The sequence below is a fragment of the Equus caballus genome, chromosome 14 (genome assembly GCF_041296265.1).
Source record: "Equus caballus isolate H_3958 breed thoroughbred chromosome 14, TB-T2T, whole genome shotgun sequence".
NCBI classification, from domain to species: domain Eukaryota; kingdom Metazoa; phylum Chordata; class Mammalia; order Perissodactyla; family Equidae; genus Equus; species Equus caballus.
The window spans coordinates 92,887,732-92,901,671 of NC_091697.1; the positions used below are offsets into that span (position 1 = coordinate 92,887,732).

A 13,940-nucleotide genomic window follows, 5' to 3' on the forward strand; every position below is an offset into this window, starting at 1 on the left:
CTTTAGGATTAGTTAGCAGTTTACAAGCCCTTACCTATTCCTGAGGCTGGTGTGAAGGAGTAGATCCTATTAATAGCAGCAAAATCCAGGGATTGAAAATATCTGAAAGAAGACTGTCCTGTCTCCCAGATGAAAATATCAATTGAATTCTGATCTCCTAAAATAATGGAATAAAAGTCAAATCTAAGGGCAAAAGTTACAGAAAAAAATGATAAAATTACACATTAAAACTATAATAAAAACATTAAATTTAACTTAAAAAATTTAGTCGGACATTCCTTAGAATTCTTTTAGTAAAACAAAATATGACAGTAGGAAACTCTTCAAGTCTTTCTGGATTTACCATATGAAGTGTATACATGGTCAGCCACTGTGATCTGATATTAAAGAAAAATAGTGACAAACGTTTTATTTTTCAGGAATGTTGAAATTTTATCTATGAAAGTTCCACTAAGCAGAAGAGAATATTCATGTGCAGAGAATATTTTGAAACAGTCTTCTCAAAAGTTGCTAAGCACTATTTAGCACTACTATAAATTATCTATCCACAGCCGCCAAGTACAGTCATATAAAAAACTACCTGTTTGCGCTTTGGGTATAAGATCTTCATAATCTTTTCATAGATCTTTCCACTTTACCCACCCATCCCCAATTTTATTTTAACATAACTTTAAAGTAGTCGTTCAGAGCACCTAAGATTATAGACATAACAATTAAAATGTTTTTTTCCCCAAAATCCATCTATAGCTGACAGTCAGTACTTATCCATGAAGAAACATTCTACAGATTAGCTAAAAAAATTATTACAAGAGCATTTTCATACATAACATACCACACAAATGATAGACAATTTTGATAATAACTATGTATGCATTAAAAACACTGTATCTTCTCACCTAGAAAGACAGGTTTGGCAAAAATTAAGTAAATATCATCCCCTGAAGTCAAGGCCTCGACCTGTGTTGTCCCACTGATTGGCACTTCTTGAAAGTTAATAAACTCATTGCCAGACCATCTAAGTAAAAGGGCATTTGGCCCGGCCTTTGCCTGGGAGATAGCTAAGAACACAGAGCCTGCTCTGGTGAATAAGGCCATGCTCAGCACTCCTCGGACAGGGAGCGTCTGACGCAACAGGAAGCTTGCTCCATCCCATCTGAAGACCTGTAGGGAATGTTCAAATACGAAACACTTCATGACGAGGAATTTAACACGTGTGAGAGTTCAACTAATAATATGTTTACTGGACCCTTTTATTCAGTTAAGAGGATACTTTCATCAATGAGAGACTGTCAAAACTGATGCACTCTCCTTCTTTTTATCTATGTGTGTGTGTGCATGAGCATACACATGTAGAATGAGTGGAAGAGAAGTTATTTAAAAATAAATTAGTTTCAAACATACATCAGGGCGCAGGCTGGTGACAGCAAAAGAAGGGGAAAGCCAAAAATAGGAGAGAATTAATTTAAATATGAGAAACTTAGCCCTGGATAAGAAACATTCTAAGGCTGTAATATCATTACCCACTGCTCAAGCAAGAGAATACAAAAAGAAACACCTAAACTTTTTAGTCCTGAAGGTGGCAATGCATACAAGGTTTCAAGGTGAGTGTAAATATTCTAAGTATAACTGGCAATCATTGAATAATTTTAAAATGAAAAGTAATGTGAATCAACTAATATTTTTTAAATATTACTCTGGCTACTCGATGGAGAATGGATTAGAGGAGGTCAGAGAAGTTCGGAGACCAGCCTGGAGGCCACTTGAATAGTGTGGGTGAGAAATAATGGGAATCTGGATTAGGGAAGGAGAAATAGAGATGGAAAGATATGTCTATACTCAAAATATTACTGTGAGATATAATCAAAAATACTTAAAAATAAAGTAGATGCAAATTACTAAAAAAGAGTAATCAAGAAAGATATATCCCAGCATTCTATCTCGAGCACTTGCATTTATGGGGTTGCTATTTCCTGAGATGAAAGCAGGCATTGAAACAAGTTTCATAGAGAAAATCAAAGTTTAGTTCGGGATATGTTAAATCTTAGATACCTCAAATATACTTAAGCGGAGTTGCCGACAGGCAGTTAGATACGTAAGTCTGGAATACAAAGGAGAGGTTACTGATAAATATGGCAGACATTAGGCTACAGCTGATATTTAAAGCCAGACAACTGATAAAAGTGCCCAGCATGAGTGAAGAGAAAGAAAAAAGAAATTTGAACTGAAACAGAACCTGAAAAACTCCAAGACATCTAAGTTCAGATAAGGGAGGTAGAACCCTGCGGAGACTGAGAAGGATGACACCAAGAGATGGAAGGAAAATCTGGGCTGTATCTTTATTTCTCTTGGAAATCAAGAGAAGAGACGGTTTAAATTTGAGGATGAGGTGACTGTCACATGCTGATGGGAAGTAATGTAAGACAATGATAGAAAAGCATCCACAGGATTTGCAACCCAGTTGTCATCAGTGACCATGAGGAAGTAAAGACCAAGCAAATAGATAATTCTTTCAAGGTGTCCTACTATAAAGGGAGAAAAGAAATGAAATAGAAGGTAGAAGCAGATGAGATCAGGGGAGGAATTTCTTTTGCAACTTAGAGATCCTGCATCTATGCTGATTGTAATAATCTGATAGAGAGAGAGAGATGCCAGTGATGCCAGGAAAAGGAGGCAAAAATAAACCTTCTGAAGGCAAGAGGGGCACCTCTGTAGGAGCCTGGCTTTTACCGAAGCAGCACCTCCTCCACTGTAACAGGAGGAAGGCATAAGACTGGGTTTCAAGAAGGCTTCTGAAGTTGGTGTTGGGAAGGTGAGTATTCTCCTTTCTGGTAGCTTTCATTTCAACAAGGTCATGAGCTGCAGGTGAGAAGATGAGAAGCATGTATGGGAGTCTGAGGAGTGAGAAAACTTCTCAAATAAGCATTATTAGGATTATGAGATGTAGTTTACAAGAGACATCCGGATTTCTGGGGTGGTGATGAGTGCCCGTTTGGCAATGTTAATCAAGAGGTTTTCACAATACCATCCGCACAGCTGTTTGATTTTTCTTGATAATGTTCTCCAACTCAATTAAATTCTAATTAAATGTTCACGCTTATTGTCTTGAAGACAATATAACATTCATAACTCTATTGTTTAATCATTAACATTGACTAATCAATATGTGTATTCCACTTTACCACAAATTATTGTTCTTTTACTCCAAACCCACAGACTACATCTTTGATGGATTTCACTCATAGTATTAAAAAGAATCAAACCTGAGTTAATTCAGAATCATCTCTTTGACTTGCAACAATTAAATAATCTTGACTGTCTGAAGTAAAATACCTTACTTGAGAACTTTCTGAAATAACGATTGTTTGTACCTGCAAGGAAGACAGAACCGTGGGAATAAAAAATTTAAAGGAGAATTTAACTAAAAAAGGCTCTGAATACAGTAATACAGTAATAGTCTGAATCGTCTCAGAATAGTCTCAGTATATGATGTTCCAAACTGGAAAAATCATTCTGATCCCTAGGTAAGCATATCCAGGTACTATTGCAAGAAAGACAAAAATATCCCAGGATTAAGACACCTTGCTAAAATGCATATCAACGTGCAAAAAGTCCTTGTTCATGTTAACATAGAACATACATTATCTTCCATTTAGATCAATCTGATTTTTCTTTTAAATAAAGCAATCTACAAAAAAAGTGAATTTTTTTTTTACCAGGAATAATTTGGATCCAGATGTGAATGTATACACACTGTTAACAGAAGGCTTGTCTTCATTTCTTTCTTCATGAGTAATCACAAAGAAGGGGGAAGGACCGATATTAAAGGCCTCACAAGTTTTAGGATTTTCTATATTTAAATCCTAGGAAATAAAGAATAAGAATAATAGTAATTCATGAGATACCCCAAGTTTACACGTGCATTTTATTGTGTGCACTGTAAAATAAGTGATGTTTACCTCAAGTGGAACAAAAATTCCTTGCCATCGGTAAACAGTAGAAGATAATTTTCTTAACATTACACCATATATTGAATCTTCCAAAGTAAAGAAACACCACCCAGAAGCCGATGCATTCAAAAAACTTTGAAACTTAGAAAACATAACATCCATTCCCCCTGAAAAACATAAATCGTGATTTACTAGCATATAATATCCTCCAAACATTATCTATTCTAAGTTTATTGTTTAAACAGTGAGACTAGTGAGTTTGTTACAGGAAATCAAGATCCTTCCATGGGGGGTGGGGGGTGAGAGAGAGAGAGAGAGAGTGTGTGTGTGTGTGTGTGTGTGTGTAAGACAGAGAAGAGATAAGCTAGAGAACTTCAAAATGATATCTAAAAATATCAACTAAAAAAGACAAAAAAAATTGTTAATACTCTGCTCTAAACCCACATAGACTTTTCCAAAGGGTATTTATAAATAAATGCTAAATGGTTTTTTTATGGGAAATATGCTCAGCATGATTTTTATCAACTTCCATAAAGATGAAAATATAACTGAAAAATTTTAAAATAAAAATCTTTCATAGAAACATGCTAAATGTTACATTTTAAAAACTTACACTACTGATTTGAAACTACGCTCATCCAGTGATTTCTCACTTTATGCTATATATTTTAAGAATGCCAAAGCAGACTCTCCTACTTCAAACGGCTAATCTTTGTCAACCTGCTACAACAGGTGCATGTTCTAAAATTCTGTACTACTACCGAACAAAGACAAAATCAAAAATCCCTATTGAATGAAGAATAACTGTTAAAAACCTCCTCCGTTCTATTATCACGACAGTTTCCCAAAGAAAGGTTATTGTTTTTAATCTTTAGCTAAAGGTGTGAATATGATGCAGCAAGAACAAATGTCAAGGTTGAAATCTAGGCTCCTTGCAAATTATTGGTCATTTTAAGATTACCAGTTCAAGAAGTCATAATGTCAATGCCTTATATGTACTGTCCACTAGTGATTTCCTTTCCTAGAAATTCAATATTTTAAATTCCTATTTTGCCACCTCTTAAAGGTACACCACAGCATTTGCTTTAAGAGTCTGAAGGTTTTGCATTAAGAATCTGACCATATGGCCAAACTCCTCCCTGCCACAATTCAGGAATATGGTGAATAAAGAACAAACAATGGCTGCTGACGTTTAAGAATCTCCAACATACACTCTCACAAGTACTTCCAAACAACACATGCAGAGCACAAACAATAATGAGATAGCTCTGAATCAGAAACCACAATCTTTCTTTTTTGGATCCCACCTCGTCCTGCCTTCTAGGCAACTGTACCACTATTGATTATCCCCATTCCCTTCTAAATATTCAATCTTTCTCTACATACTAGGCCTTTTCCATCAGCTTTTAAACATGCTTCAGTCTCTCCAAAATAAACAAAACACCCTGAATCCCACACCACATCACTACCTTTGCCAGGTCCCCGCTTCTCAGTCAAACCTCTTGAACTGGTTGCACAGATTTGAGGTCTCCTTTCCGTCACCTCCGTTCAAAATGTTATTCAGTTACCATTCCTCTATACAAAGAGCTCTTGCTATTTTATGTCTTCTATACTGCAGCCAGCCCTGGTGGTCTGGTGGTTAAGATTTGGCACTCTCATCACCATGGCGTGAGCTTGTTTCCCGGTCAGGGAACCACACCACCTGTCTGTTGGTCATCCTACTGTGGCAGCTGTGTATTACTGTGATGCTAAAAGCTATGCCACTGGTATTTCAAATACCAGCAGGGTCATCCATGGTGGATAGGTTTTAGCGTAGCTTCCAGACGAAGACAGGCTAGGAAGAAGGACCCAGCCACTCACTTCTGAAAAACTCAGCCATGAAAACCCTATGAATAGCAGTAGAGCACTGTCTGATATGCACCAGAAAGTGAAAGGATGGTGCCAAAAGACCGGGCAGGGCTCCGCTCTGCTGTACACGGGGGTCACTAGGAGTCTGAATCAACTCAATGGCACGAACAACAAATATTGCTAACTACAATGGATATTTTTCTCAGTTCTGATCTTACTGCACTTCTCATCAGCAAATGACATAGTTTACCACTTGTTTCTTTTTAAAACATTCTTCTGCTGCTGTCTGGAATCTTGTATTCCCCTAGGTTTCTCCTCAGGTCTTCTAAGCCTCCCTTGCTACATCATTCTTCTCTCCCTAGCCATTCAATTTGAGCCTTCTCAGAGCTCAGACTGGGTCCTCTTCCTTTCTCTATTTACAATCTCTTTCCAGGTTTTTACATCAATTTCCAAGACTCAAGTACCATACGCATGCTAAAGATTCCCAAACTTCTCTCTCCAGCAGAGACCTTCCTTCCTTTCAGTCTAGAGAAACATCTTCTCAAAAGTAACTCAAATTCAAAATGTGTTAAATCACATATATTTTACTCCTCTCACCAAATAACACCTACTCCTCTTTCAGTACTCCCTTTTTCACTGAATGGCATGACCCTCCATCCAACTGCACAAGATAGAAACCTAGGAGTCATCTCTGGTACCCCCCTCATATCCAATCCATCACTTAGTTCAAGCCACCATCAACTGATGCCTTTTTGTTTTCTCCCTTCATATTCTCTTTTCTTCTGTGCCATTCCATTCTTACATGTCACAGAGAATGATATCTTCAAAATGAAAATGTGATCATACCACTCCATATACGTACATGGTAATCCTCCCCTGTGCCTAAAACACTCAGAGACTTGGCATAACCCTAGAATAAAGACTAACATGTAATATATTCTTCAAGTTCTTGAATGATCTGGTCTTATCTAGCTCTCCAAACTCAAGACTCTCCTTCTTTCTGAACCCAATGTCCACTCTTCAGTTCTTCACTTCTATGCTTCTTCTGCCTGTAGACTTCTGCCTCGATAGCTTCCCACTTTCTCCTCCATGTTCCTCCAACTCCAGTCTTTGCATAATCAGTCCCTACTCATTATTCTATCTTAGTTCAACACTGATACCCTGGGAAGCATTCTCTTATGTTCTCACAACACTTAGAACTTCTCCTTTAAAACATTTATTAGAGTTTAAACTACACATTGATTTTTTTACTTATCTGATTTATTTGTCTCCCAAATACTAAGCTTCATGAATTCACTACCATGCCTGGCACATGACAAGCACTCAATAAATATTTGTGGATGCAACAAAAGAGCTAGATATCTGTTCTCCATTTTTAACAGATCCATAAGATACAATTCATGGGGGGAAAACATAAATCTTATACGTGCAATCTTTCTTATTATAGAATTTTGTTCTTATAAGAAACTAAACATACTCATGCCAAAGGCTGTTTCAGATATCGTTTCCCACTCCACACTCACAGCTAAATCAATGCCATTGGTACGGGACACGTTTAAATACACAGTCCTGTTGGCTTCTTCAATGTCTACAGAGGTGCCTCTAAAAGAAACAAATTGATTGTGGAAAGCAGAAAAAGAACATAATTTCTACATATTAAATTTTATATATATATATATATATACACATATCACATCACAGGCATATAGTTAATACTTTTAAATTTATATAAGCCAAGGTGAGATCCATCCACAAATTTCATACAGCAGGAAGACTAGACTCTAGAGCTCAAAAATACTCCTTTATGAAGATTAACAAAAGCACTATGATCATAAGTAAATACTGAAAGTCAGTAACTTCACACTACATATTCTAGAAAATAAAGCTTTGTCGTTCCTAAGGGTTTTTTTCTATATAAACTAAAAACATTTTATAGAGAAAAAAGGCATCATGAAATTCTTAACATACTAATAAAACTAGATCTATTGGACTATTTCTAAGGTATAAGAAACCAAATATTTGTCAGCTTCTAGAGGGAATTTTAAAGCTACAATCATGTTAATACATGTCTGAAGAGCCATTCATTTGGTTTGAGCAGCTAAATATAATTTATATTATTTCTTGGTTTTTATTATTATTGAAAACACGTAACAGTGCAAGCCTTTACCTGAAAGTGTGAACTCTTAGAAAATAAGAATTCTAATAACCCCATTACGCAGGACATGATTAGGTTTGCTCCCTGTTATGAGAGGCCTTGTGGCCTCTCTGGATCTCTCTGTTAGAGCTCATTTTAAAAGCCTCCTTTAAAATAGTCAGAGATCAATTTCCTTCTGCCTTTCCTTCATGTCAAAAGGTATTTCCTACCTAGATTCAGAAAGACAATTTCTTTATGAATAAACGATACCTATTTGCAACTGCAGAGATACTGAATAGCCCCAGAGGGGCCTGGTTTTGCAAAACTGTTATGAGGGTTTGAACACGCATCCCTAGTCTAGCACCTCCAGTCGGATTAAACAAAGTGCACACAAAATGCTCATCCATCTCTGGCTCCGTGTCCAATATGGCAGATATGTGCAGGGCCTGCAAAGAAACATGAAAGATGAAGTTACTAGAATACAGTGTTTTTGCAACACACATACAGAGAAATTTGCTAAGTATTTTTGATAACAAAATCATGTGTTTTGGAAAACACCACCATTTTTTCATTTTAATACTGATCCCCATAATGTAATAGTTATAACTGTTTCAAGTTACTACTTCAAGATTCTTTTTTTAACTGAAGTATAGTTGCCCACTACTTTCAAGAGTCAATAATATTGTAATAACTTTGTATGGCGTCAGATGGTTACTAGACTTTCATGGCAATCATCACGTAATGTATATATATGTCAAACCACTATGTTGTACGCCTGAAACTAAAACAATACTGTATTGTCAAGTATGCTTCAATAAAAAAAATTTTTTTTTTAATTTTCAGCACTATGATATAGTACACTGAAGTGCCTAAAAATAAATATTTATGACATTTAAAAATAACATTGAGATTAAAAAATTAAATTTAGGTCCTCATTTTTGCTAACTCTATCCTGCCCCAGCTATATAACTGCATTCATCTCATTCTAGTCCAGGATTCATTGTTAAAAAGTAGTTATAGCCACAGCAGGCACAAATTAGAAACAATCCACATGTTTATCAACAGGAGAATGCATAAACAAACAGTCGTCTGTTCAGGGAAATGCTACTCAGCAATATAAAAAGAACCAAGTACTGATGTGTGTAACCTCACAGATCTCAAAAATTACGTTGGGCAGAAGAAGCCAGACACAAAAGAGTACATGTTATGATTCTATTTATACGAAGCTCAAGAATCAGCAAAATGAGTCTTCGGTGACAGAAAGCACGAGAGCAGTGTCCTCTGGGAAGGGCAAGGGGCAGGAAGGAAAGTTCTGAGAGATGGCAATGTTCAGTAGATTAATCTGAGTGGTGGTCACATGGATGTATACATATATTTAAAGTCATTGAGCCATACACTTAAGATTTTTGTATTTTACTGTTTATACCTCAAAATAAAAACGTGGGGAAAAAGGCAATTATTAGGGTGAGAGAAAAATCTATTTAATGCAATTTTCTCAAACATTTAATTTGCCTAATGAACAGAAAGGTCTTTAAACATGCTGTGAAAAAGCCTTTTAAGAAAATAATAATAATAAATATATAAAAAATTAAATAAATAAAATAAAATTTAAAACATTTTTTAAAAAGAAAAAACATGACTGCAAAACAATGGTAAATTCATGAAAAACTTCAAATTTGAATTCTTTTATATCTATACCAAGATGTAAGTGTCCTCGGACAAATCAAAGTTTCTAAATTTGCAAGAACATGAAAAAAATTGGCCATGCAAATGAATATGAATTCAAAAATGTGTTGAACTTTATACAAACACCATAAATAAAATTATTTAATTATTGGATGGACTGTTTTTAGATGAAATGGTTTTAAATATATTATTTTATCATTATTATACTTCATATAGTTGGCTTTAAAAATGTCTTAAACTAATACAATTAGCTATTTTAAACCTAAACTATGTTTTAAAAATAAAGTTTAGCAGCAGGCACAGAAAATTATTAATATAGAGAAAAAGAAGTTCCAGAAGGCAAATTTTGCAAGTATAGATCACATTTATAATTAATCCCAAATCCAGCATTTTTCCTTCAATAAGCTATTCTTGTTCACATAGAATAGTTGCTTCTTAAAAAAGCAATCTGAAGTAAGCAATTATAGTTTGTTTAATGAAAATGTGGCAAAAAGAAATGATTGGCTAGGGCTTAATGACTGCCAAGAATGGCTTAGAGTTTCTTTTAGTTCGAGGTTTATAGACAACATGAAGTGAAGTATGATATTTAAATATATTTAACATTTAAAACAGCAATATGTATATTTTCTTTATTCTTTGCACAGTGCTCTACCCTATTAATAGAGCAAATTTCTCTAGTTGCACTCTGTGCAGACTTTCTAGCCATATAGCACTTCCACACAGTAATCTAATCATATCTTGACCTATCTCCTAAACTGGAAGTATTTTTTTTTCTTTCTAGGACCTAGAGTGCTCCTCTAAGAGAAAATTATTTTGTAAATATTAATCATTCATTCTTAGTAAAGGTTCCCACTGTACCTTGAAGCGAACACCTTCTTCTAAAACAATGTAGCCTTTGGAAGGTGTCAGATCTTTAGACTCCATTGAAGAATTCACTTCTGTCACAATGAACTGAACTGCCACAGTTCCGAACAGTCCTTGTGCAGGTTCCCGAACAATGTGCAACACTGCAACACTCTCCTGGACGTGGAGAGCTGTTGGTTCTCTTAGGAAGAAGTGCTCACTGTTGTTAAATGATAGAACTCCAGGGCCATCATCATTAGCAAGGACAGTAATTAAGGCTGTAAAAATGAAATAGTAAAGTAAGAAAACAGAATGGGTTATAAGTGTTGAGGAGTATGTGGCTATTTCATTGTAAACTAACCCATTTCTTCTCTAGATCATCTTAAAGACAAGAGAAATTTTAAAAAGCATTTAATAAAATTCCACATTCACTCAAGATGCAAAAATACTCAGTAATCATGGGATAAATGGCAGCTTCTTCAACTTGATGCAGTGATCACTCTCAGAAGGCAACAGCAGACATCAAACTTAATGCTGAAACATTAGAAGCGCTGCTACTAAAAACAGAAACAAGACAATGATGTCTGTCATCACTGCCACTATTCAGCACTGTCCTGGAGCTACCAGCCAGGGAACAGGGAGAAAAGCAATGGAAAGAAAGAGTAGGAACTGTCGCTATTTCCTAGATAACACAATTGTCTTAGAAAACAAGAGAAAAAATTAACCATTATAAGAGTTCAAAATATAAACTGAGTAACCTTCAAAAATCAAGAGCTTTCAATTTTTACTATCACTAGTAATAATATTAATAATAACAACTGAAACAACAACTAATACTATTAAGAACTTCCTGTTTAACCTATATTAACTCATTTAATTTTGACAACAACCCTCTGAAGCTGACTCTATTTTCATTCCCATTTTACAGAACTGATGGCTGAGGCACAGACAGGTAACTTGCAGAAGTGCACAAAGCTAGGAAGCTTCAGAACATGCATTCTTACAGACTAGATTACAATATTTCTATACATCAGCTACGACTATTTTAAAAAGTAACAGAAGAGGGACCTTATTCATAATAGCAACAATACCTACAAATTAAAGTAAATATAAGATCTATATGAAAAAATTATAAAATGTTAACGCACGCTTGTGGCAGCTGCTATCAGTGCCTCACCCATACCCCCTGGGCCCACTCTCAAGACGCCTTCAGCAGTTCTTTTTGCCCAGTGGTCTCTCTCTACCTGAGGACAACATCAGCTCAAACAGGAGTCAAGCTAGAATTGCTGGAGACTTAACACCCAAGAGCAATCCTCAAACGATGAGTGATAACAATTGATGAATGATATGTCCCAGTTTCTTCCTTCTCAGTAGGACGGCCAAGAGCCTTGTTCAACTCAGTGTCTAGGAAGGAGTCCAGCAGCACTGAGCCACAGTTGCCCAAAGAGGTACCATCATTCACACATCTCCTGTCAACCTTCCTCTCTCTCTGTCCTTCTTCACTTCTCACTATGCCTCCAGAGATCACCTCCCAAACAAACTATTTCCACCCAAATCCTTGTCTCAGGGCTTGCATTTGAGGGAACAGAAATGAAAGCAATAATATAAAGAATATCTAAATTAATGGAGAGGCATATCATATTTCTAAATGGAAAAACAATGTTTAATTATGTTGATTCCATCCAAACTAATCTAAAATTTCAATGCAACCTCAATCTAAATACTTTTTATGGAACTCAATTTGTTGATTCTAAAGTTCATATGGAAGAGACCATTTGAAAGAATATGTGAGATGCTTTAGAGACAGAAAAATTAAAGGTATTTGGCCTAAAAAATAACAAAATGTACTTTAAAGCAAAGATAAATAAGACAGGATGTTATTAGCACATAAATAGGCAAACAAAATAGAATAGAGTCCAGGAAAAACAGAGGATAGATAGATACATAGATAAAAATAAATTTCACATTGAAAATCAATGGCTAATGGATGTCTCATTCTCTATATGACATTAGGATACCAATTATACATTTTAGGAGAAAAATGAAGTTGCATCCTTATTCCACATGACATCAATGAATAAATTCATTGTGTTAAATAATAAAATGTAAAGCAAACTATGAAAATATAGAATACTGTATAGCTTTTGAGCAGAAAAGATCTAAATAAATAGGATTTTAAGTGTATCAGAAAATATTTGATTTGATTTTTTAAAATTTTATAATAAAAGACACCATAATAAACTTAAAAGATAAATGACAGACTAGGAGACACTGTCTACAACATATTTAACAAGCAAAGAATTGACTTCAGAATACATGAATTATTCCTACAAACCAATAAAAACTGCAAACCACAGAAAAGCACATAAGAGATATTTTAAAACCTATTCACACAAAGAAAAAGAAATAACTAGTGTCAAATTCACTAACGAACAGAGAAATAAAGAAAAAATGTACAATACAACTACATATTTTTCATTCATTAGAATTAATTTAAAAAAATGTTGAAGACCAAAGAAATTACTGGTGAGGATGTAGAGAAACAGCAATTTGACATACACATGTTGGACGTAGGTAGTATGGAAGGTTGACGTTCTTTCCACTCAACATCCGTTGTACTCAACAGATAATCTTAATTGCCAACATATACAAAGATTTATATACTAGAATATTTACTGAAACTTTATGAAAGTTTGGAGATCGTTTAAAGGTCAAGTAACAGGGAATGGTTTAAAAATTTACTATCAAAGCACTTACTGTTCTGAGGAATTTTTTAACATTTAAAAAGAAAATTACAAGCATAACATAAACTTGACAAAGCCCAGTAACACATTCCTTCCTACTACTCATGGGGTTGGGCATGCAACCTACATAATTCCAATCAGAAGTATATCAGAACTTTTTAGGAATGCTTGATTTTGAATACTCTCTCTTTCCTAACACATGGAATGTAGAAGAGCAATGCTGACCACCATCTTGTGACAATGGGTAACATTAGCTTTGGGATGAGGCCAATACTCCCAAAGGCAAGGAGAAGAGACAGAAAAGAACAGGATCTTTGGTCAGTTTATTCAAATTGGGTTTTCTGTTGTTTATATATAGAAGATTCTTAACCAACACACGTCCTTTTTCAACCCTTCACATACAACCCACCATGCTATACAACAAAATGCTTTCATCTTAAACACATATTCTCTGAATGTGAAACAACAGCCACAGCCTCAAGAGAAAAGGTTCTGAGGACTTAGAAATATCAATTTATTTTATTAATATGACAATAAAAGTAAAAACCAGTTCTCGGGTTACTCTAAATTCTCTCACGTTTTTCACTACAAATCAGACTTTTTCACATAATGGCCAATAACTTAGGAAACAAAGAGTAATTACATTAAGGGAATCCCAAAGAACACTCAGCCACTGGCTAAAACAGGATGTTGAAGAGTCAGTCAACAAGAGTCAACAAGTCTTCTAAATCCACCTGC

General features: G+C 35.2%; 1 protein-coding gene across 1 annotated transcript in view; it reads right to left on the reverse strand.

Annotated features, from left to right (window-relative positions):
• ADGRV1 (adhesion G protein-coupled receptor V1) overlaps nt 1–13,940 on the reverse strand; it is a 510,967-nt gene that overhangs the window by 359,907 nt on the left and 137,120 nt on the right. Inside the window, exons 44-51 of the mRNA XM_070233305.1 lie at nt 10,474–10,736; nt 8,200–8,375; nt 7,273–7,397; nt 3,957–4,114; nt 3,714–3,860; nt 3,261–3,368; nt 897–1,161; nt 35–157 (exon numbers count right to left, since the gene is read on the reverse strand). Coding sequence (XP_070089406.1) covers nt 35–157; nt 897–1,161; nt 3,261–3,368; nt 3,714–3,860; nt 3,957–4,114; nt 7,273–7,397; nt 8,200–8,375; nt 10,474–10,736 — 1,365 coding nt within the window. The remainder of the gene's footprint in view (nt 1–34; nt 158–896; nt 1,162–3,260; nt 3,369–3,713; nt 3,861–3,956; nt 4,115–7,272; nt 7,398–8,199; nt 8,376–10,473; nt 10,737–13,940) is intronic.